Here is a 25,463-nt window from a genome sequence, read left to right as displayed (position 1 = left end):
CAGAGCACAGTTTGTAGTTGCACCTATTATGAACTGTTTTGCATAATGATTGCAAGAACAGTACAGGTATTGTATCTTGGAGCTGTTACTAGAGCATTATAAATTTTCTTCTTGCATTCCTTTTATCTGCAGCAACTGAACCACCCCAATATAATTAAGTATTTGGATTCTTTTATTGAAGACAATGAACTTAACATTGTCCTGGAACTGGCTGACGCTGGTGATCTCTCTCAGATGATTAAGGTAAGGACGTGTCCGTGCTAGAGGTGCTGCAAACTTCCAGGAGTAGGTAGAGACACGAGACAGTTGGGAGTAAGCAGGTCTGTGCTAGAAGCACTTTTCTCCTCCTCTTGCAGTTTTGCACACCCACAAGGTGCTTCCAGAGCCTAAACCGAAGGGTCTGGTGGCGTTTGAAATACACCAAGCTATGCCACTTGGTTCTGGGTGCTGCTTCGGAAGGGAGCGAGCCTCTGGGTGGTTTGGTGGGACTTGTATCCAGTCTGTGATTGATGGGGACACTTAATTATTGTTAGTTTCACTATTCGCGTAGCCTGGCTGCCACTCTGAAGACATTCAGGGATGTGTATTGACTTTCTTTGCAGTGGGGATTTGGGTTTGAGAAAATGTTTCAAGTACTTGCTCTTCTCTTATGTTGCTCTTAGGAATACTTGTATTGCTGCAAACCAGCTTTAGTTAAGCTGTTACCACCTGCTTTTATATTTTCTTTGACATGTTAATCTTTAGACATACATCCCTTGTGAGAACAGATGTGTTATATCATGTTTGTTAGCACTCTCAACCTCCCCTCCATGTTTTACCTGTTTTTTTGCTATCATTATTCTGTAATTATCATAAATGAATGTTTGGAAAGTTCTCCTCCTCCTTGTTGTCACAGTTAAAATATCTTATTAACAGATTTGTTTTCTTTGCCAGCACAGCTATGAGGCACTAGGCCAAAGGCTGTCAAACAAGTTACCCGTTTAGTCCATAGTCAGCAGCTAAATTTACAGTATCCATGAAAATCTGCTCCCTCTCACAGGAGGGTCTCCTGGGCGAGCGAGCTGGGAGCAGGCGGTTGGCAGAGCCGTCGCTGGGGAGAGCCCCAAAATTCCAGATACGGCCTCACTCCACAGCCACCCGGTAGCATTAGCAACGCTCGGGTCTGCCCCGAACCCGGGGACGAGCCGCCGTGACCGGAGCTGCGCCCGCGGGCTGGTGCCGCTGCCCCGGGGGCCCGGTGGCTCCTGCGCCCGCGGCCTTGGCTGTGCTTGCCGAGGGCTGCGGAGACAGGTTGTCCTTCTGCCTGGGGAGAGCTCCTGTGGGTTTTTATCTTCCACGGTTTTCTTGTGGCTTCTCATATGTTTTACCATTTTCCCAGCAGGTGCTGGAAAACTTGCAGTTTATCTCTCAGGCTTTTTGTAGTTGCAGTTAAAAGTGAAGAAAAAGTGAGGACTGTGAGAGCAGGAGGTAGGGCTGTGATCATCCTGAGGTGTGCAAGTGGTTTGCTTGATTTTTAAGTCTTAGCTTATAAAAAGTTTTACCTACATAATTGTGAGATATCATCATATAAAATATTTGCATTTTTTTCTCTCAGTTCTTAGTTTAAAACTTTCCCTACTGATAAATACGTTGGTTCATCTATCAGGGTTGGTTGTTTAATTTTTTTAAATTATTTTTTATGTCATTATAAATAGGAGTTACATTTTCCAAAACATAATTTGTAGATTGTTAGGTTGATAACTTGAACAGCACTGTAACTTGCGTTCTTTCTGCCAGCACTCCCCAGTCTGGTCTCTTTTCCCACGTGTTTATCGCAGGCATGAAGAAGATGCACTGGGTTTTTTCAAGGTCATATAAATGACTTTTTTCCATTGTTACAAATCTTGGAATTCATTTTTTTTTAATAGAGGAAAAAACCTAAAACCAAGAGGGAACAAAAGGCTCCTCCTAAATACAGCTCTGACTGCAGACGTGGAGTTTGCCTGCCTGCCCCTCGGTGTCACCCCCACGTCCCACCCGTCCCGTGGGAGTTTAAGCGTATGTGGTGGTAGGAACAGCGGTAACAGCGCTCTGAAGGTGTGAGAGTGATAAAAACAGGGACTGTCCTTGTCACGCCCCTGGTGCCTGCATTATTTATGAGGTATTGTAAAGCTGGTGTAAGAGAGTGCTGCAGGATAACCCACTGGAGAGTTGGGACTTTCTTGTAAATGTCAGGCGAATCTTATTGGACATGACATTTAGAAAATTATCACTTGTGGTCTTGCATATCCCCTCTTAAATACTTTAATGAGAATTAAATAATTTTATTGTGTATATAACACTTTATCCCTCACCCTCTGTAATTCCTCTGTGCTCTCTATCAAGTTTTGGTTTGAAACTGTTGCAATCTGTCAGATTTGCTGCCTGGGGAATTGCACGGTCGTGCCCCTTCGCAGCTGATCTGCAAAAGAAAATTTGCCATTACTTTAGTCAAACACGAACCAGTAACAGCATTTCACCTAAAATGTAAGATGTGACAATGAACATCAGATGTCTGTACTGAGAGGGAGAAGCACAAGATGCAGAAAGGGGCAACAGCCGATTCCTCCCTTTATTCTTGCTCTTGCACGATGCCGATGGAAATCTCAAGGGTGCAGTGCCAAAGAAAGGCAGTTGCAGTGTGCTAGGAGGGGGTACGGCGTTGTGCAGTTCTGAAATGGAAAAAAGAGTAGTTGAAGATAGGTAAAGTTTAGCCTTCACTGGAGTGTGCAGCTCGTTCTTCCCATAAGTTGCTCAGGAAGAAGACTCCAGTATTCCAGAGGAGCGTCACCGTGCCGCACTCCTCCGTGCTGTGTGCGTTATGCTTACGAGTATTTCACTGAGAGCTGTTAGCACCCAGAGGCCCGCTGAGGCCGGCCACAGCGAGGCTCGGCGCTGCAGAAATGCACACACACAACGGGACTTCCAGATCCCTGTCTCTCTTGATCAGTGGTGTCTTTCTGTCTCACTAGAGAGAGTTCCGTTAATTTAGTATTCCTGTTATGCATGAAATAGAACATGTTATTCTGCCTGTTCACAGAAGAAATATGGATACTTTATAGATGCTCTGGCCACCTTTTAAAAAGGGGAAACAGATTACCTTGTTGTTGTTAATAGACTGTACAATAATGAATGTTTGCAAGATTTTTTTTAATGATCTTTTGTTACTCAAGGCAAAATATTTGAGACGTTTGTTGTTTTGAGGCATTAAATATGTTTTGCAAGGTAATTAAGGAGATTAATGCTAATTATAATTTGTGTCCATTCAAAAATGTCAAACCTATTTAAGCGTATTTTTCATAATAGTTGTTAATTAGTGAACTGCGTAGAAGTTTACATACAGAGGGAAGGAGTTAAAAGCTAATCAGAAGAAAAGTCGTGCTGCTGCGGATCTGGAAGCCAGGAGCAACCTGCAGCTGACTAACATGAGTCCAGGAACGAGTCAAATATGTTGCTTTTTCACTGATCTTTTATTTATTTCCTCCCACAGTATTTTAAAAAGCAGAAACGGTTAATCCCGGAAAGGACGGTGTGGAAATATTTTGTGCAGTTATGCAGTGCAGTTGAACACATGCACTCCCGCAGGGTGATGCACAGAGGTAACATTAATTCAGTCTCTTTTCACTGAATAATAATATAATGTTCCAATTAGTAAGCGCCTACATTCAAAAACAATTATGCTGATGTTCAGCCAATGCATGTTTAGAGAGGCTGGAGGTTGCAAGATGGATTTCTCCTTCTGTCTCTTTGCCTCATTGTTAAAGGATCCAGGCCGAAGTGAGTGTGGTATTAGGAAGATGAGCTGCTTTGTATTCCAGACACTGATATTAAGTGTAAGTGTCAAACTTGCCATTAGAAAAGTGTCAGAAGTAAAATGCTGAGACTACTGGATACAGTGAACTCTAAGAAACAGTCTTCATTAGATTAGCTGTGACCTTAGCGAGTTTAGAAGAGTTTTTGTGTCTTGCGAGCTTTTCTGAAACATTAATACAAATACGTCCCACACTCTCATAACCTGTTCTCCATTTTCATTAATTATTTTTGAATCTTTTGTCTTAGAACTTTTTGTAACTTTGAGCTCTGTCCAAAAATTACGTTGCCTCTTTCAGTGTAAATGAAATGCTTTGCGAAGGACTTGACCCAGGAAATGCAAATATCCCAAAAGGCACCAATGCCCATCTCTGCTGCTTGTTGTTTCCTTTATCCTTTGAAGTAATGAATTCTTCACTGTTTCTTTTTCAGCAGCGTGGTAATCATTTTTGCACCTTTATACATTGCCTGATGCAGTTTATCAGGTGTGCCTGAATTAGGTCTGTAATTAGATGGCTGAAATTTGGAGCCTCACACATTTAGTCTGCTTTAACGTGAGGAAGGAGCCTCACTCACTCAGTCGTGACATGACTGCTTGGGAAACTGGGGTTCTAGTAATTTTTACACTCCATGAACAAACTGGGCTGTGTAGAGGCCAGAGTTTATGTCCGTGTGGGACAGTGATTTGCCCTTGGTGCGAGGGGACCATGGCAGGCAGTACAATGATCATCTCCAAAGAGAGGCAGACTGACTTCTTTGATTTCCATCAGTTAAAGAGGTTGCCTCTGTTCTGTTGTGCTGTTTCCTACATTTTCCCTCAGTGGTATTTCTTTTGTGCTGGGAAGTATACTCTGATTTTTGTGTATGTGCAGAGCTTGAAGTCTGGGAAGATTCAGCCTATCAAAGCTATAAAGAAACCCTGTTCTGCTCGAGCCTCTTTTGTACTGAGAGCGCTCCAGGCTATGTTACTATTGCAGTATTAGAACCAAGTAACCTTCTGTGGCTTTGACCTGTTACCTTTTTCTTCTTGCAGACATAAAACCAGCCAACGTGTTTATAACAGCCACAGGGGTGGTGAAGCTGGGAGATCTTGGATTAGGCCGGTTTTTTAGTTCTAAAACCACTGCAGCACATTCCTTAGGTAAGATGGTACTTGTACAGCTGTCAGCTGTGATGTTCAAAAGAAGGGGTGTCTGTCCTCTTACTGTGACAGAAGCTTGATTCAGTGGACACATACTATATTTTCGGTGATATGTGTTTTAAATACTCTTCATGTGAAATTAATAGGTATTTTTTGGTTTAAAACTCCACTTGATATTTTTTTGCTGGAAGGTCTGGCCTGGTAAGTGTATGATTTACAGCAAATGTAACAAATGCAGCTTTTCCACTCTAAATAGGGTGTTTGCCTGCACTCTGCTTACTGGAATTAGACATTACCCCAGCACCATTTTTAGCAGATGCTGGTCAGCCGTCTCACCCTGAACACAGGGGTTGTGACTGTCGTCTGAGGTGAGGGAAGTGTTCAAAGCCCTCAACGGTTCGTCCATTCCAAAAAGGGACTTCACTTGAAACTCAGCTTCAGCTTTAAAGATTCAAGTTTTCTTAATGTCTTCCACATATCTCAGGGGCATTTCTATAGTTTACTTTCATAAAATAGGAGATTTTCCTTTGCATCAAAAGCTATCCTAGGTTATATAGACACTATACTTAATAGATTAAAATGAACCCTCTTCACAGAAAGTTACAATCACATCATCTGAGCAGGCAAAAATATGATCATGTCTAATTATGTGATCTTATCTAGTTTGACTGCTGCACTTATTATATTAATAAGAATAAATTGGGGCTCGGAAACTGGCTGCACATGTAAGCCAAGCATGTGACCTTTACCGGGGTTGCTCTCTCTTAATTGAGAAAGCTCGTGTGGGAAGAGTTAAGCCTCTTCTGCATGAGCCTTGCCCTTCCTCACATCAGCAGCATCCTGGAACCAGGTGAATAAGGTGCAAAATGATAAAGGAGTAGCAGTGAGTGATACTGGGGACAGTGTGTCATGTGGTGGACACACCACCATGTCCAGTGGCTCTTGTTTCCAAGTAAAAAGAACACTTTTACAATCGAAAAATAAGCAGACTTGAAGCTTTTCTTTTTGGTAATTTGCCAGACAAAGAGGTTTTGTAGCAGCAGGAATTCTACTGATCTTGGTTTTGGTTTAATTAAGACATTTGTTTAAGTAGCTGTGAGTGATGAACACCACGCAAGCTGGAGCGTGGTACCCGCGCAGGCCCAGGCTGTGATGCCGGGCACTTCCCGTAGCCGCGTTGCCCCGGCAACCGCCCTGAACCATCATTTCTCTGGCTGCTGACCCATGAATTGAACACGCGGCTTATGCAAATATATTCATCTCATTTTTTTCTTTCTTTGTATTTGCTAGCATCAGACTGGCATAAAAGGGCATTAGGCAGTGCCACGACCCATCTGACAGGTGTACCACCGGGCTGCGGCAGCGCAGCCGCCGCCGTGTCAGGAATGGGAGCCGTAATTAGAGCAAGGAACAGAATGAACGTCAGATGAATTACCAGGCAGCAGATCATATTTGTCAGGAAGGATTGCATACATAAAAATTAAGTGACAGTACATGCCGGGGTAATGAAAGAAAAATGAAAGATTTGCCCATACACAGCTCACGAGATGCAGGCGAGCGCCTTGCTCGGAGCGACGGCGGGATGCCTGACCGGCAGCACGGCCGGGCGGGAGCATCGCCGGGGCAGCGGGTGACCGTGAGGCAGGGAGAGCCCCAGCCCCTGGACAGCCTCCACGGGCAGACCTGCGAGAGGGGAAACATGGACACCTCCTGTCTCACTGAGTAACAACACTGTGTTGGGAAAGGCAGCGGTGTTGTGGGAGGGGTGATACACACCAGCGAGCGGCCGGCGCTGGAGGGTGTGGGGAGGTCCACAGGTGCCCCTCTGCTGCCGCTTTCCCTTGGCCCTCTGTGGCTTGTGAGAGAAGACAGGAGGTGCTTTTCTGTAGGGGAGAGCTCTTTGTGCACAAGCTTTACCAGAAAACTCCCATGTTTTAAAGGTAATGAGTGTAGCTAAGGTGAATTTTACTACTTCTTGTTACAACACGGTGTCGTCTCTTTCATTCAAGATTTAATAGGGCTAGGAGTATTTTTATGTCTGTTGTTAATGTTTGATTGTGTCCGTTATTTATTTTGTTGATCTCTGAGGTGGGCATCCAGAGGAATATCTTGTTTAAGGCTTTTCTAAGATGCTTGTTAGAAACTTTAAGTCATTAACTTTGGTATAAAACCTAAGTAGTTATAAGGCAGAAATTATAAATAGAAGAGCATGTTTGAAAACTGCATAGACTGTGGAAAACTTAACAGTAGTCTGGTAAATTCTGTTTTACTAGAAGCTGTAATAAATATAGAGAATTGCCATTAATATTAAAAAGGGTAACTTTATTGTGAACTTGTATACTGCCCATTTTTAGCCAAATAAACTTGACATTATCCAAAGCTTTACATTTTGAAGAAAAAAGAAAAGGAAAAAAGAAAACCAAACCAAAAAAAAACCCCCAATTTTACACAGAATAGTCTTGTTTTGGAGCAGATGATTTGTTATTTATTCTTGGACAAGAATACACTTGGAGCAGATTTTCCTTTTGGGGCATGTATATAACTCAAAGCTTCCCAGTTTAGAACATGCAGATAGCCGTGAATTGGAGTACGTGGGGTGTTACGTGTTCCTTCTGGTTTCTTGTTGGATGTGAGGGCGAACAGGGAGTAACGGCAGTCGTGAGAAGAGCTCTTTTATAAAAGGACTATTTGTTTTTTCTTTTTTTCTTTTGCTTGCCAAGCCAGTTTGCATCTGAAATAAAATCACAGTACTTCAAGGGGCTAGTAAGCAGTACTTGTTAAGAAAAAATGGACACAGAAAATCCGCTTAAAATTTCACCAGCCAATATTCTGTGCATTTTGAGAAACTTTGGTCTGTGCGTGTAGTACAGTATTTGTGGAAGAAAAGATTGCTGCAGAATTACTGCAGGTGTATTGTGCTGCCTACATGTGAAAACCAAAACCAAAAAACTGTGAGGACTTTGGCAGGGTTGTGTGTGTAATTAAATACTCAGGGAAAAAATAGAGCTTAGAGCAACAGGTCTTGTAAAAACAGCTGCAATATTATGCACAAAATATTTATTCTCTTTTGTAAGAATAAGTAGATTTAATCTTTTTTTTTCTCTTTTTCCCCCTTGAAACAATTAGTGGGAGTACCTCACACTGAGATTTGAAGGAATTTAACATATATTGTAGTGCCTATGACCACTGGTAGCTAGGTCCCAAAAGTTGAGCGAATTCCCAAGTTCTCCCTCTGGGAAAAGACCTCAGCCTTCTTGTTGGCCATCCACCCCAAGGGATGCAAGCGTTTAGAAACGCATACTACGAACTAGGCTCCTTGTAACTAATGCTGTAGATGTTTCTTGGTAACCTACGAGCGTGTCCGGAGAGATGAGACAGGTGAGAGTTATGGACTTTCATTTTCAAGTAGAATTGCTTCCCTGCTGTGTTTGCACCACCAGATATTATTAAAACATACTAAAATATTTTTGTCAACTGTATGTATGTTAATGAAATATGTAATAGTGTGTCTTACATGTTAAAGCTAATCTAATAGTTGTGGAAATAATTATTATTTTAAAAACTGGATTTTTTTTGTTACTCATGGATGGCATCTCAGGTTTTTGAGCATAGTTCTTTGCCTTTTTCATTTGTAATGAGCATGTTTCAAAAATGGCAAGTATTTCAAAACATTGCAAAGTTTGTTTTGACAGGAGTGGAACATCTCTAGAATGAAGGAATGCTTTAATCAGTGTTACCCCTTTGAGGCCCACGTTGTGCTCTGATATCTTGTGGTTTGAAACTGGGAATACTCTGTAAAGATACAATAAAGGTCAGAATTTGTTAGGTTCTTTCATATTCAGAACTCTGTTCCCTGCTGTGAGAAAGAGAAGTGATAGATTCAGAAACACTGTTCAGCTCAGTATTAAAGATTAGCTGGAAGGTGCTGCTGAAGGTGGAACAACAAAAGCATTCCTTATCACTTGTTCTTCTTGTACTCTGCAGCCAAATATCGCTGTGGAATTTGATTAATTTGAAGAGATGCTTGTTTTTTACAGCATTTAAAAAAGCCCAGCGTATAGAGCCTATTAAAATATTTGGAAATATTCTGCACTGATTTCAGCCTAATGACAACCTGCCTAAAGGTGCCGGGGGCAGCTGCTGCAAGAGGCTCGTATGTGGTACGTGAAATTCAGTGAATGAGACTCTGATAGAGCCTCCTAAAAGCACGAATCAGATTTTCTCTTGTTTCTGCCTATGTGCAGCTAAGGATGAATTTCAGAGGAAGCGTTGATCCCTGGCTGAGCTGTATTTGTACAGGGAGAAGCTCTGTATGGAAAATAACGGCCCTGTGTGTGTGACTGTACTAATAACCTGGCCAGTGTCACTTTCACAACAGCAAAACTCCGATTCAAGCTGAAAAATGTTTTTATAACGACTGGGCATGATCTTCCCTGTGCAGTGGGAGACTTGCTGCGTTCAGAACTGATGTAGCTCTTCAGCTGGGTGCTTCTGTGGCAGATGTGGGAATTCAGCTCGGGGTACCTATGCACACTGGCTGCTGTAGCTGCACAGGCGGGGGTTTTAGTTCAGACTGTATATGAGAGGAAAGGAGTTTGAATTTTGTTTCTGGAATAACTTTGCTGCCTTTGTCTGTGTGTTTTCCTGGTGAAGCAAGAGACTCTGCTCTTAATCTAACTTGGAATAATTAACATTTCCCTAACTTGGGTGTTGCAGATACCCCAGAGCTGTTCTGGTCCATGTGGGTGTTGTAGCTGTGCACACAGACAGTGCTGGGAGAGTAGGAAGAAATGTTCTGGTATTGCTGGAGTGTGCTGATAGTCAAGTGAAGTGTTTTGACTTTCAGGAATAGAACGGGAAGATGCTTACTTAGTCATAATCCCCTCTACCATTTGGCAACCTTCGTAACTCTAAATGCATTACTTCACCAGCTGGTGATTAATAGTGAATCTGAACAATATTTGTATTTTCAGCAGGGCAAATACCAAGGAAAGTTTCTGATTAATAGTCTCCGATTAGACTGTTCTTGTCAAATTGACTAATGTGATGCAATGGCGAGCCCTGACTGATTGCGCTGGAAGCCTTGTGCGGTTTTCTGGAAGATGCTCATTACCGGAGATTCCCACGTGATGTTGGACAGGCCATAAAGAGAATTGGGCTTGTCAGTGTTTTAGCATGACAGTTATTTAAAAATTAATGCATCAGTTTTGAAACGCAGAGACCTGCTTGTTCGTACGTTTGCTGACGACACTCCAGTAATGGCAGGTAAATGTGCAAGGTAGAGCGCATAAAACCAGCTCAGGCTGGGCTGCCCCACAGGCCTGTTAATGTAATGGAACAGACTAATGCCCAGGAGATCAAATACGAACCATAACGCGCTCATCCGTGTTACAAACCCTGTCATCCTGCTTTGATCGAGGGTCCTTCTAAGGCATGATCTGAAGCGACAATTTTAGCCTCCCAAGCAGAGCCCTGCTAACGTGGAAGGCGAGGCCATAACTTTAGAGCCCCCACGTTATTATTTGCTCTGAGCTTGTCATGCAGTGACCCAGAATAACTGATGGCAAGAACAGCTACAGCTGGATGCCGCCCCTGGCAGCAGCACTCTGAAGCACGAAGACTTTGGGGAGCAAGAGTGGGAATGATCTTTGTGTTCCCTCCTGCCAGTTGCGTGCTGCTGTCGGCCCGTGCTCAGCTCCTGTGCTTGCTGTCAGTGCAGGGCTAGCAGGTCTCCTGCTTCATCTGCTCTGCTAACGCTCCTGGCAGATGGGGGAAAGGCAGCAGCGCTGAGAAGTTGAAGGTAGGGGAGCGTCTTGTACACTAGTGCTCAGTGGGGGCTTCCAAAACTGTCTTCAAGAACTTCACGTAATGAATCACCGTTTTTTCTGCAGCTGCATATTTTTAAGCAGGAAAATGAATCAGTGCTCTTCCAAGCAAGTCAGCTCTCGTACAGAAATCTGGCAAATGTGTGGGAATCACTTGGAGAGCTGTGCTGCCCCTTGTGCACATCTTGTGTGCACGTGGGAGAGATCCACGGAAAGCCTTGCTGGGTTCTTTGAGTGCGTCCTGTCTGCTTTTGGTGTTCTGTGAAGTTGCTCTGTGCGGTCTGTTAAAAATATGTAACTGTTAACAGAGCTCTGGTCTCATCCACACACAGAGGCCTCTCCCTGGCAATTAAACCCAGCCAGATCTGGGACAGTGTTGGTTTGGCATGCTCCTAGGCTGGATGTGGTATTACTGAGCATGGAAATACAATAATCTCCATGTGGGTTTTTTTTCCGTGTTGTAGTTTGTATAGAATTTGCAAAATTAAGCATTGACAGTACTAATTGCAAATCAATGCTCTTTGTTTTGACTAAATGACCTAAGAGAAGATTGTTGTATTTCTCTGATTTCCAGCTTCTGTTTGGATGCTGATGACAGAGGAATGCAGTTAAGATTTGGACTCATGTATACTTAGCACGGCGTGGGCTAAGCCAGAGGTGGTTTTGTTCAGGTATCGCACTGATGGCAGCAGCTTTGTGCTGGGTCATCTGTGCACTCAGCAGGGGTTGACTTTTGCCTTTCCAAAAGCTGTTGCTTTCTGCCCTGTGACTCATTTGTTTCCTACAGTGTGCAAACCCCTCCTTAGGAACGTGGGGGAAGGTGGTGGCTGTCCTTCCCCCTCCACCTCTAACACCATCCTTCGTCTTCTTGTTAGTCTCCCAGCTGTCTGCAGTCAGCATTTCAGATGGAGAAATTGTAAACCGAATGTTACAGGCAAATTAAACACTTGCCATCTTGTGAGGAAAGGTCTTTAATTAGGAGAAGGATACACTGGAATGCCAAAAGCAAAAAAAAAAATAAAATGACAGGGGACAGGCAAGCAGGGGAAGCAGGAGAAAAGAGTCCTTGGATGTTTTAATAAATGATGTATCTGAGGGTTATTTGATGTAGTTGAGACTGCCAGGATGTCTTGTATTTTCAGTACCACAACTGAAACTTACTTAGGATTTAAAAAAGAACCTTTTTGAGGTAAGGAATTTATTAATAATTTCCTGTAACTCCTGTCCAAAATGCTGGAGTAAATGTCTTTTGATAAAATACAGACTTCTGGAAGTACATAGAAATCCCACAGCTTCTGACATGACTGCAAGTTGGAGCAGTATTTTAAAGTCTGGAATTATTATCCTGGGTCTTTCAGAAAGTTTTTTGAATACCTGTCTGGTGCTGGGCTTGTAACTTCCATTTCTGTGCTGCAGTAAATGGTCTCCTGAACTCCTAAACAGGTACCCTGTCACCTCTGGAGCCGCCCTGTCATGCTGCTGGTGCAGCGTGTGCCAGGTGAACGTTCAGCTGATCTGCTGTCACGGGATTCTTGTTTTAGCAGAGTACATTCGTGACATCTAACTTGCAGTTTCAGTGCTGTTGAGTGAACCAAAGGAGGATGATCCTTTATGACTGCTCTGTCCATCTGAGACACTCTGAAGGTACTTGGAAGACTGCAAGGGGAAGAAAGCGTTCCTCAAATTTCAAAAATACAGAAGATATTTTCAGTAATGTTCACCAGTCCTCTAGCTCTGTAGGTGATGACATACTTGGTTCTACACCTTCGAATCCATGATTTGCTTCCAGATTTTTGTGCCAATCTCTTCTAATTAGCTGTTCATGCTAAACCTAATCCTTTAATGAAGTCAAACTTCTGTATAATACAAGTTGCACAGTCACTTTTTAAGACGATAACTCTTTGTTTGTTTGTTTTTTACAGTGGGAACTCCATACTATATGTCCCCAGAAAGAATACATGAGAATGGCTATAACTTTAAATCTGATGTCTGGTCTTTGGGCTGTTTATTGTATGAGGCAAGTATCTTCTAACTTTTTTTTCCCAAGTTTGTCTTAACCACACGGTGTGGTACAGGAACTGAGTAAGTCAGACGTACTGTAGCTTAATTGTTGAGAAACCTCATGAAAAGTTAACTCTTTGTGCTCATCATGTGCTTTTTGAGCATGAACAACACAGGGGTTGTGCCATACAGCACAGTACTCGTGCAAAGCTAATTTCGTAGGTCACAGTAGATGTTGAGTGTACAGACACAAACAAGGCAGCTTACTGTGCTCGTTCTTCCTACTGTGAGCAGAGCTGTTGTTAGGGCAGCATAGTCGTAGCTTCTCCTGAATATGCTGCATTTGTTTTAAAAATAGCAAATTCATTTGCATGTAAGCTTCTGGCTTGTTAAATAGAATTCTGACCAATTGGAATATTTTGATTTTGGGAGCTTTCAATAAAGAAAAATAAGAGTGTTTATGTAATGTGAAATCAGTTTCTCTAACTTTATTAGACTGTAGCTGGAATTTTTTCTAATTGTACATTGTCTTCTAGCCTAGTGCACAGACACAAAGCAGGCACGCTTTGTATGAATGACATGGTGTGCAAATTTTCCTTGAAAGTTATTACATATATTTTTGAAAATAAGTGCTATGATATTATAACAGTACTTTGAGATTTGTGATTTCATTTTTAGCAGGGATCAAAGGGTATTGAACAGTCTTGTACTCATTTATAATCTAATCTTGATCTTTTTTTAAATGTATGCATCTTTGAATTCAAGTGAAAGTGCATGTCAACATTGAGAAAGCTTTTATCCCAGCCCAGAGAATTAAAAATCCCTGGGATATTTAGTGATAAGAATATTGCTCATATCCTCTTTGGATAATAAATTATGTGAACTGATGACATTTTGCTTGTCACTACAATTTCTCATAACCACATGGAATTAGAGAATAAACAGAAATGTAATTTATTTTGTGAGCACGTCAGATGTGAAAACTACTATAGTTAAGCATGTACTTCAGCTAGTTGATTAAACAAACCTTTTAGGACAAAATGATATACAAGTAAATTTTCCTGTAACTTGTCACTGTTTATGTATTTTGGGGAAGAGCACTCACCTGGTACAACAAAATGCGTGTTCAGTGAGGTAACCTCCTGTCCTTGGTGTGCATCTGCAGAGAGAGATTGGTGCTGGAAACTCGGTGAAATAAATGGATAAAATCCTGCTAGAGGGACTTAAGCAATCTTGGGGGCTCGACTCATGAGACTTTTAATAATTTCTGAAGCAGCAGCAACACACCATTGAAAAACTGGTATTTTTTTGTAAAGGGTGGGTTTGCTTGTAATGCCTCTAATGGGATAGTGAGAACTGGAATGGTACAGTATAGCTGTATGTGCCTGGGTCTGCTGGTGGCCTTTGAAAAGGAAAATGGAGACTCTTCCGTGGGAAGAGGGGAAGGAAGCCTGAGCTCCAGTAAGTCATGGTGCTGAACAGTTCCGGGTACGCTTCATGCGTTGGGCGTAAAGAGGAATTGTCAGTTTAAGGCTTTGCTGCGTCGAGGACTTTGGCCCTGCCACGGTGTGTTGGACTTGCCAAGTCTGTCAGTACCAGCCGAAGTCGCCCAAGTTGGACATGCTACGCGTTCGCAGCTGCAGGGTACAGCTTCTCCAGCAGCCTGCTCCGAGGCGCTCCCCAGGCTGAGCCCTGCTGGAGAGGGGATTCCAGATTTATGCAGAGAGAAATATTTAGCGTTGTGCTAAGATGTGTTTTTGTTGCAGGCAATATGGTCCCCTTATGGCACAGTAGTCTTGGTACTCCTTGTATTTCAAGAAGCTGACTTAATTGCGCACTAAACGTAATTCTCTGGTAGGAGTAGCAGGACTTAGAGTAACCTGAAAGATTTGGCACGTGAAGCCAAATTTAAATTTACTTCCTACATAGGTAAGCCTTAACTTTGTGAACATGAGCTGTGAGATTTTGTGAATTCCAAGGAGGACTGGGCAGTTATCAATTCTGTGTTCAGTAGATAAGAGTTGCTTGACTTTTTAAACTCTCTAGAATTTGGAAAATTAAAAAATCAAATTGGTATGTCTTTGAAGGAGCTGTATTTTGTCTTTGCTAATTTCTCATAACAAGATTGTTTTTCCATTTGGCTTAAAAGTAAGGAAGGGATGTTTGGTTATGAGTCACTTCTGATATTTCTCCAGATAGATTGTGTAGATAAGCTGCAGAGAGATTTAATGTACAAATTGCCTTCAGAGACACACGTGTCCACTGGAATCCACTTAGGGAGCATTGAGGGGTTTGGGATGTGATGCCACATAGCACCACTTAACTTTGACATTGATAATCATACAGTGACTTTTATTAAGTCTTATCAATGTAGTAGGAACTGTCTTCATCCTGCACTTCCTGTAGATATCTGTCAGCAAGATAACTTAGAGGGGATAAAAATAAGTTGTTAATTCCCAGAATATAGCTGCAAGCGATGACTTTAGCAGTTCTAGCCAGACGATCAATTTAAGCACTAACAGTGATTCCCGTGTATATTTTTTTAACCAGTCATACTGCATGGTGGTCATTTTAAATGGCGATCTAGCTGTCCTGTGGTAATTGCTCTAATCCAAATGTCAGGAGCAAACCCCAACGTAGCATCACAACTGTAGTTAGTGAGATATTTGGAGTGCCTGTGGTCACAACCCCCGCAGATCTGACTCTCTTAGTCAGAACGTGTGTGCTGTCTCTTCCCTGTTTCTTTTTCATTCCTCCTCTTTTGGACATGACTGCTTAACTAGACTTGGAAAGAAAAGTTAATGGGAATTGAAAAATCCCTTTCAACCTTACTGGCATTATTGATGTTTGTATTGAAATCTTGGAGACCTTCTTTAACCCTTGGTTGCCTTCTGTGCCTTCCCTAATGCGCCCATTAGTGTTTTTCTGGGAACAATCTTGCTGGGCTCTCCAGTTTTGTTTTAACTGATGGAGAGCAGTTTGCTGTCAATCTCTAATTGGAGATTAGAGTCTCTAATTGGAGTCTGTAATTTTTTCCCCACTGATTTGCCTGTTACTGTTAGGACAGTAATGAACTAACAGCGATACAACTTCACCTTTTGCCTTCAAAAAACTTCCACAAGGCCACGAGCACGGGGCTGGGGGGGCTCCGTTCACAAGGCTGTCGGGCACCTCTCCAGCCTCAGGTCTGTCAGGTTATGAGGAATAGCTTAGCTTAGTTGTTAGCTAAGCTAACAATAGCTTAGTTACCACTGATAGTAGTGGTGAAACCACAGCAAGGTAGAAGTGTGCCAGTTCCCCAACCTGCTGTTTTGTGCAGCTGTTAAAGGTGTAACTCCTCTTCTCGCTCAGCCTGCAGTAACGCACCGTAAGTGTCACTAGCACAGCAAGTACCTCAAGCTACATTACATGAAGCGTTACAGACAGAAAACTGAACAAGCCTGGGATTTTCTGAGATGTTTTTGGGAGCTGTGTACTCAGGTCGTTGTGTCCTTCAGTGTAATTTGGGTACCTTCATGTATTTTGTATTGCCATTTATAAGCCTCTCTGGATATCTGATAAATACCTCTGGAAGAGCTTCCTGAAAAATATCTTACTCTGGTGGTACATAAGGAGATAACCTGATTACTTCTTGTAACAGCTCAGGACTCTTGCAGAGGGTCCCTTACCTCTGCACGGCTGTCTGGCACAGGGTGATGCCCTGCACCTGAGGCCTGTTTTCACTGGTGTCACAGAGTAAGCTATATGTATTGCAAATAAACAGGGAAGAAACAGAATAACTTTAAAATATTTAAAAGATAGGTTTATGATTGAAACCAAGGATAGTTTGTCTTGATGTGTCCTGCATTGCTTAACCCTTGGACGTGTGTTAATGGTCACGAAGTGTGGGTAAGGCACCCCCGGCCATAGCCCGCTCCTGCGGTGCCCAGGGACGCCTCTGCGCCGGGCCGCGGCCTGCTGCTGGAGATCCAGCCTGAACGCGGCGTTTCAAAGCCCTGCCCTCATCAGAACTGCGTGTCCATCACCAAATCACTAATAATCCATCAATCTTGATTCCTAACTGCAGGATAATAGAGTGGAGGCTCTAGTATTGACTTCTTTTAATTCTGCTGGGAGCTTGCTGTGTATGTGAGCAACAAGCCAGTGTCCTTCAGACCGCTTTCAGGGCGCGTGGTAATGAGCAAATGACTAATAATCATCAAATAACCCCCTATTAAAGTGTAGCAGGCCTCAGTATGAAAAGCTTGATGATTTGATGTGGCTTGTAGCAAAATGGTGTAAAAAGATCTAACCAGAGTGGGCAGTACCCACAGTTACCCAGCGGTGCTTCCTTAGGAGCAGGTATCGCTGTGCTCGATACGCAGCCGGGCCTGGCCAGCGGCCGCGGGTGGGCCTGCTGGGCTTGGGGCCTGGGGTGGGACCGTGAGCGGGAGGCGCTCAGCTCATCGTGCGTCCCGTTAATAGACACGACTTCAGCCCCATCTTGTCAGCTCTAAAATGCCTGTGTTGCTGCCGCTGTTTTTCTGAGGCTCATCGTTCCATGTTTGTTTAGATCTCCTGGTAGAGAACTTGTAAACGGTTTTCCCCACACAAAGATGGAGTTTCCTTCCTGAGACTTAAGTACAATATAAACATATCTTTGGAAGGAGGCTCCGCGTGCCCTGGAAGGAATTCTTCCCCACCCAGAGCCTTCCATCATGCTCTCCTTGCTGCGTGAACAGCCTGTTTGTCTTGGACATCTGTCGTATTTTTGGAGATGCGAATACTGGATTCATGAAGCAGAATTGAAAGAGGGAAAAGACCACACTGGTTAGGGAAAGTTTCAGTAGTTTGGTTCCCAAATCTGCCTGGGATGCTCTTTTCTAAATAGCAGACTTCCAGCAGGAGGGGATGTTTGTTTTGAGGTCATCTTGGGGTTTTTTAAAAGGCTGAAGTACATTGCTCACACTTGTAAGATTCTCCATGTTCTAGGTAGCTAAATATCCAAAAATAATCCATCTATTCTTTGTAGCAGTCTATTAAAAAAATCTACCGGTCGCAGAGAGCAAATGAAGTGAGCATGGTCTTAACCAAGGAAGACTGAAACCATGACAAACTGTTATGAAAGACAGAAGAGCTGCTGCTTTTTAAAGAGATGGTTGTGTCTGTGAGAGGTTTTCATAGTCATCTTCGAGCCGGTTGGTTTCTAACCGATCGCCCGATGGTCTGAACATCCTGTTCCTTGTTTGTTTTTTTTAAAAAAAAGGTACTTTTTTCTGTATACCAGCAGAATTGCCTGTATGCACCCAGCGTCCCACATCTGAAACGTTTTGGGCAGAAGGAATCCCAGGGACAGGAGAAGGCAGAGCCTTTGCCAGGCTCGGCGCTGCCCGGTGGCCGAGTGCCGTGGTCACGGGTGGCTCCGGCGGGAGGCAGGGACAGGGGCTGGCGTCACGGCGGTGCAGAACCAGCTGTACTGGGGGCCTTGAAACCCTTTGCGTTTCTGAAATGTTTTCTGTTTTTTTCTCTCCAGATGGCAGCTCTTCAGAGTCCTTTCTATGGTGATAAAATGAACCTGTTTTCTCTTTGCCAAAAAATAGAGCAGTGTGACTACCCGCCTCTTCCAGCTGAACATTATTCTGAAAAGGTAAGTGGGGAGCGTTTTTGCAGGGCGGTGTGGGGGGGGGTGCGGGGGAGGTTAATCCTGTGCAGGGGGAGGGAACCCGGGAGGGAAGCCCCCACAGCCCAGGTAGAACCGGGACACCCCCGAGTGTCCGGGGTACCTTCGTGGCTGGCTAAGGAAGCTGTCGTCGTGACGTCGGACTGCTGACAAGGTAAATTAAGACAGAAAAGGAGATTTCTTAATGTGGGGAATATTTTGAAACTGAAAGTCTGTTACACTGGCAAAAACCAAGAGTGACCCGTGGGAAAGCCCTCTCCCTTCCTTCCTGTCCCTTAAAGTAATATACCAAAAAACAGTGCTTAAATTTGTGTTTATGAAGTCTTCAGTGTCTAACAAGGGGGGAAAGATTCTTTTTTGAAGAAAACGACGGGGTGGGGAGGAAAACTATTTAGTTCAATGCAATAAACATCTATACAACAGCTGTACAGGGGCTTTTTGAAGTCTGGATTTTGTGTGTATGCAAGTGAGGGATGGAGAGCAGTAGCTGAACTGGAGTATATAAAAAAAATGTCTCTGTGCATGCTTGCTCGGCGATGTTTCACTGCAGCTGCCAACATGTGTGTTGTTTTTTTTCAGGGCCTTTTGAGCTGGGTTTTTCAGTTATTTTTTTTTCCTTACCTAGACAAACCAGCTGTTTTTCCTTACCTCCTCATTCTGTTACAGTTGCCTTCTATTTGAAAGGAAATGGCTAATGTAATTTTAAATGTTCACCATATCCTTTGGGGGTTTTCTTTTGTTTTATTCTACCTCAGAGCTCTGAGGAGCGGGAGGCAGGATGCAGGGGAAATACCGTACGCGGCTGGCAGCAGACGCTCTGGTCTCCACCCTGAGAGGGACCTTGCACCACACATCTTGCATTTTAGTTTTTTACTCGCTAAGTAACTCGTGCAAAAAAGATTCTTTGAGAACTGTTCTGGAAAAGTGGATTTTTTAGGTGTTTTTTCCCCCCCCAAGCTGCCGTAGCAGCCAGTCCCGGCTCTGTGCGTTACGTTTGCCGTGCCGTTGGAGCGTGTGTCTCGGGATATGCCTGCTGGCAGCAGGAATTAGTGTAAGCTGACAGATGTGTTTCCTGTCTTTACAATTACTGTCTGTTCGCTTCCCTCTGGCAGTGCTAAAGAGTGTGTGTAGTGTAGTGATACAATCCGGGGTGAGAAGGATGGTTTAAAGCTCAAAGGCGCCAGGTCCCAGCGAAGGAGGCTCCAGATGGTGTTCGTACACCATTAACAGAGCGCTTGACAGGGGCTGAGGAGGGCTGTGCCTTTGGCTGCAGCTCCTCTCGCTGCGTGAGCTGCTGCTCCTGACTGCAGCCGTAGAGAGCTTCAATTTTGTGAATATTACAATGTGACTCCACCACAAACAGTATTTGGTTTAGTGCATAGTTTTAAAGACTGGATTTTCAGATGCTTTTGGAGTAGATAGGCAAAGGGGAAGGCGTGCTGGTGTCGCCCAGCAGCCAGGCTCGGCAAACCACGCAGGCGGGATCAGTTCTGAAAGGCTGGGAATGGTGGAGGCAGGTGCCTGCAGCAGCAGCAAGTGGCACCAGGAAGAATTTGTTCTTCCCGTGGCGGGCGGGTAGGTGGTTACTTTGGGCTGGACGTACGTGTTTGCCTTCGAGAGCGAACGTCTCCGTTTTAGACTGAAAGGGCAGAGTCTTTACAGCCACTCCAGTGTTGTCACTGCTGCAGGTTTGGGAGCACGTGGGACAGCAGTAAAGCCTTTACGTCCTCCTGCCCAAGGGCAGGGCTGAGGATCAGGCCGTGCCACGCTGCCAAAGGTCTCGGTGATGCTCTGGAGCCATCGGCACATCTTTCCTCTGCCTCAGTAATGCGATCTCGAAGCGAAGCTTCAGCTGCAGGCTGACTGCTGGTCACATGAATATTCTAGTTGCAGCCTTGTTTTAGATGAACAAGGCAGAGCATTTATTGAAGAATGCCTCTGTAATGGTGTTCCCGTGTAGTGATGTTCCTCTTCTCTGTAGCCTTTTGTGGCTACCAGTGCAAATACTCCCATGATCAACTGGCGTGCTGCTTGTAGCAGGAGGAGGGGGAGCCGGGACTCCAGCCAGGATTAGTTTTCTTTATTGGGAACAAATTTGCTAGGAACTGGAGATACTGGTTGGTGATGCTTACCAAGGCTTGGTCCGCCAGTTCCTTGTCGATGATGGTGAAATGCCTGTGCTGTCCTGGTCATCAGCAGAGGACAAAACTTCCCGGGCTGTGGTTTAAGTGCTGTATTCACATGGGAGCACGGCCACTGGTTGGGCAGATGGTACTGATAGCGCAGGCTCTGCTCGAGCCTTAGAAGCATTTGAGTTTGTTTGTAGGTGTCTTGTGGTGGTCGGTCTGATCAGGGCTGAGGTATGTATTAAATCTTTGGGGTCCCAGCAGTTACAAAGGCAGCACCCCCCTGACCTCGGATGAATTAGAGTCACCGTAGCAGTTAGGAGAGGATGGGCCAGGGCCAAGCAGCGGAGCTGGGCTCACTCTGGAGAGGGCCCGGCTCGGGGCTTTGTGCCGCGCTCGGTGCGTACACACGAAATGACAGGCGAGGTGGGTAGCAGGAACCGCCGCTCCCCGTGCCCTTCCCGTGCCGCCTGCGTGCCCCGGCCTCCGTCCTGACTGTGCCTTGGGCCACCCTGCAGGAATCCCCCTGAGATGGGCTCAGGCCGAGTGACAACTTGAAGCAGGGGCCTTGCTCCATCCAGAGCTGAAAGCCTCCCTGGGTGCAGTCAGCAATGCAGCTGAAGCCGTGTGCTTGATAGCTGTATGGTCATGCTTTTAATTACCATTAAAATAATTGGCACTGTGGCTACTGGGAGGATGTGAGAAGATCAGAGGCTCAAGGCTGTTTCTCCCAGCGCCTCGGGGGTACGAGCAGCTTTCAGTGTCTGTATAATTAAAAGCTACAATCTTTCATGTGCACAATAAAGAGGGTTGGGAGGTGGGGAGGCTTCAGCCCTTCTGCATTTTATTTATTAAACATAATCAATGACCAGTCTCTCTTCTTCACAAAGGTTTTTAGGAAACACTGGTGTTTGACAGCCGTGCTCCAGTGCCTTAAGATACACAAGTGCTGTTTTTACACCAAGAACCTTGAACTGACTTGTGACCAGGGACTGGTGTTGGGGACTGCGGTTGTTGTGCAGGAGAGCTCTGTGCGGGACGTGTTTTAAACCCCTCCCTCTGCTTCCCCCTTAGAGCCCATTTTCACTGAAAAGTCTGTCCCCGCCTGTAGCTCAGTCAGATTTCTGGTACTGAGCTGATCTCATTGTCCCTCCCTTGGTCTCCATCCTGCTGGTGCCTCCCTCTGCCCAGCGCCGCTGCCCCAGCCCGCGCCCTTGGTGCGCTTCGCTGGCTCCCCCTGCGCCGGGCTCCCCTCCCGGCTCGTGCTTCAGGCTCCTGCTGCCCACGAGCTGCTGGTCGTCTGATGACACTGGTCATCTCTGCTCTGGTTCCCTGAAGTGAATCAAAAACCCTCAAGAAAAAAGATATTTAAAAAAAAAAGCGTGGAACCTCCCAGTGTCAGGAGCGACAGACGAGGGGTGGTGGTTGGGGTCTCTGTGGAGCCACCCCAGCCCCTGAGCAGGGAACCCCAGGTACGTACGTGCTACTAACACGTTGTAAATGACAACGTAAAATCCACTGGCTTGTGTGGGAGATGTAAATCTTCAGTGCTGAAGGTTGGTGGAAAAGGTTCTTCCTGGTCCTTTGGTAGGGTCGGGGGGACACGGGACGGGACAGACGGACGCGTGCCTGCGTAGGAGAGGCTCCCGGCTCCTGTGCTGGCTCCGGTGGCCGCACAAACGTTCCCTGGCCTGTTCCAGGAAGGCGTCAGGGGCCTCGTTCACGTTTGCCTCTTTTCCTGTCTTTCAGCTGCGGGAGCTGGTCAGCATGTGCATATACCCCGATCCGGATCAGAGACCTGACGTTGGTTACGTGCACCAAATAGCAAAACAAATGCATGTTTGGACCTCCAGCACATGAACCGTCGGCGCACGCTCTCGAGAAGCCAGCACAGCTTAGTCTTACTTGAATTTTTTTTTCTCAGATGAAACCGACTGGTGCCTAGTCACACAAGTGAGAGGGTTGAGCACTCGTAGCAAGATGCTCCATTATTTCTGCAGGTTATTTGACAAGGACTCTACAAGGTGGTCATGCTTTAAAGTGAAGATTCTGTGAGGTATTGCAAGTGATTTTTTTTTTTTTTTTTTTTTTTTTTAAGGCCAATAACATGTTACAGACGTAGATCATTTAAGGGTCCTTTCTTAAAACTGTTGTGTGTTAATCTAGGGTAGATTATATTAACAAGGGTGTCAGAGCATTTGACACACCCCTTCTATCTTAACTGTAATGTGAAATATTGAAATAATTCCTTCGGTGAAATCACTTTATACTAATGTAAGAATTACAGTAGGTTTTGTGTAATTTGTATAACTGCTACGTTGCCTCTTCTGCAAATGGTTAATAGCAAATTCAGTTTTTACTTCATATATTTTAAAGCAGCCATTTATGTGTTTTTATTAATTCCCTCCTCTTCAGACTTAGGAACTGGGAAGGGTTGGGGGGGTGGGAAACACATTTGCTTCAAGATTTTTTTTTTTAATTGAAAATTTAGAGTGAGTATTTTGCTGATGCATTTATCTGTTAACTTGGCTACAGTCAATGAGATGAGTTAAGCATGTACCTGGGAAAAAAAAAGAAGAAAAACATGCCAAACCGACCCAAAACAAGCATTGCTTCTGCAAATGATTTCTTTTTAAACTTATTTCTCCATTTGGCATGATTCTTTTTAGACTACAAGTTGTTAAAAACCAGTGTTTATCGAAGCCAACTAACTTTTGGTGCAGATACTTTTACAGGTTCAGTAGTACATTAGGTACTAGAGGTGTAACTTCAGCAAAGCAGTGTTTTAAACACTCTGAAAAATTTTTAAAAATAAATAAGTGAAATGCTTTGTGTATCTGGGTCTACATGAGGATCAGCCCCATCCATGTAACTGTGAAAGCGGATTTACAGAATGTGAATTTTTATAAAATCTCCACCTGATCTGAGGAGTCATCTTCTTTTAACTACATGAAAATTTTCAACCAACTCAATCCATTCATTGAATCAATGATTTGTGTCATTACTGTCGATGAAAAACATTCACTGCTTTAGGAACAAACGTGGATTCACGTTCAAGTGTTTCCATTTCATTGGCCCGTTCGGAGGAGCGGGGGAAGCCGTAAGCCCGTCCTGTTCCCGCGCCGCTTCTGCGTGTGACGGTGGCTCATGCCAAACTGTAGATTTGTGTGTGACAGTTCAAATGCAGCCTGTGCCTGTTTGTTTTTTTTCTTAAGAAAAGCATACAATCCTTAATTTTTTTGAAATAAGATTAGGGTTAGAGGGTTACATACATATATATGCTTTTAGTGGATTTTTTTTTTAACCTAATTTGCTCTACTTAAAGGAAAACTGCAGTGCTGTCTTCAACTACTTCCCATCAAATTTCAAAATATTTATATGAGGTAGCAAAGAGAAGCTATTAATTGCTGTGAATAATGTTGGTGTCATTAATGCAAGGTGCCATTTTACTGAGTCTTCTCAGCAGAAAGTTGAGCCTGCTGCTCTCATGAGAGATTCAGGAAATTCAAATCAGCATGAGAATATCGTGGAGGCCCCAAATTGCTTCCACCACTCCCCTGCTAACCTGTTTAATTTACACCCAGCTTCTTTAGCAGCTCTTAGATGTGAGGCTGAAGGCTGTCACTCCACACTGCAGCTTTCCTTTAAGCCGTGGTGGCAGCCACCCCTTGGAGGGTTGTGCTGCGCCTCTCGGTGTAACACGGAAAAGGACCTTTGGCTTCCAGGGAAGCTCAGCTGAAATGTGAGTATCTTGGGAAGTCTGGTCACTTTCTTGCTACATGAAATTCATTAGTGCTTGTAAGTAAATGTATTTCAAAAGGTAATTTTTTGCAATTGTGCATTTTTAAATAAATAAAAAAATGATTTACAAAATAAACACCTTTGTTTAAAGGAGGGGGGAAAAAAAGTCTGGTATTAAGGAAGAGGTAAAAGAGGAAAACCCCTGACACCAGACCTAAATGTGTGTGAAAATGGATGAACAGATGACAAACTGCGTAAGTTGTCCCCATGGAAAACTACATCTGAGCATCTTCACCCTCAGAACTGCAGCACAGTTTTTTGTGAATGTTTGTTGCAGGATGCTAAGACTAGGGACTGGTACCAGTTATCCTTTTGAAGCTGACACACCTTCCCTCAATGAGAAAATAATTCTGCAGGTGGATTTTCAGCCAGCTCTTCTTGGGTTTCCTTTTTTTTTTTAAATAAGGATTATGTGGTGCTGTATGAAACAGTTTGAAATCAGTTTATCTCAAATAGTACAAACTCAAAAAGGTCCAAGTGGAAGCTTGGAGAAAAATCAGGTAAGTAACAATTAGACTTTGAATTATGCTGTCTTCAGCCATGTAATTTAGAAATTAAAGTGTGTGTACCAGGGTGGAGGCTGGAGATACTCCATATCCTGTCTCTATCTACAGCAAAACAGGGAAGAATAAATATTAACATGTCATGATAACAGTATTATTTTCCTGCAATAACCTAAGTAGGAGCAGTCTGCTGTAGGTCAAGGTCAGCAGTTCAGAACCACCTCTGCTTACCATTTTCATGCCATTTCATGATCTGGTATGTATCCATCCAGAAAAGAACATGATGTTAAATTAAACCCTATCAACTTGGGCTTAGGCAGAATCATTTTACCCTTGCCCTTGTGTTCCTAGAGTGAAGTAACAAAACAGCTGTTGTAGAGGGTGGTGGTTCTGCCCCCCAGGACTCTGTGATGCCTGGTCTTGGCTCCAGGATAATACAGATCTGTCCAGGTAAAGTCCAACTTCCTTGCCCACCCCACAGCACTAAAATGAGAGGGTAGGATGCTGTGGTTCTGTTCTGCACAAGCCTCACATTTTCAACAGTGTAAGGAAGGAAGAGCAGCACAATTAATACAAACA

General features: G+C 44.0%; 1 protein-coding gene across 4 annotated transcripts in view; it reads left to right on the top strand.

Moving 5' to 3' along the window:
* NEK6 (NIMA related kinase 6) overlaps nucleotides 1-24,457 on the top strand; it is a 62,313-nt gene extending 37,856 nt beyond the window's left edge. For all 4 annotated transcript variants that reach the window (XM_068413692.1, XM_068413693.1, XM_068413691.1 and 1 more), the window contains exons 5-10: nucleotides 133-243; nucleotides 3,509-3,617; nucleotides 4,862-4,969; nucleotides 12,717-12,811; nucleotides 18,308-18,421; nucleotides 22,330-24,457. In XM_068413692.1, coding sequence (XP_068269793.1) covers nucleotides 133-243; nucleotides 3,509-3,617; nucleotides 4,862-4,969; nucleotides 12,717-12,811; nucleotides 18,308-18,421; nucleotides 22,330-22,440 — 648 coding nt within the window. In that variant the 3' untranslated portion in view covers nucleotides 22,441-24,457. The remainder of the gene's footprint in view (nucleotides 1-132; nucleotides 244-3,508; nucleotides 3,618-4,861; nucleotides 4,970-12,716; nucleotides 12,812-18,307; nucleotides 18,422-22,329) is intronic.
* The last annotated feature ends 1,006 nt before the right edge of the window (nucleotides 24,458-25,463 follow it).

Source organism: Nyctibius grandis, chromosome 16 (assembly GCF_013368605.1).
Source record: "Nyctibius grandis isolate bNycGra1 chromosome 16, bNycGra1.pri, whole genome shotgun sequence".
In the NCBI taxonomy this organism is placed as follows: domain Eukaryota; kingdom Metazoa; phylum Chordata; class Aves; order Nyctibiiformes; family Nyctibiidae; genus Nyctibius; species Nyctibius grandis.
This window is presented reverse-complemented; position numbering and strand designations above follow the sequence as displayed.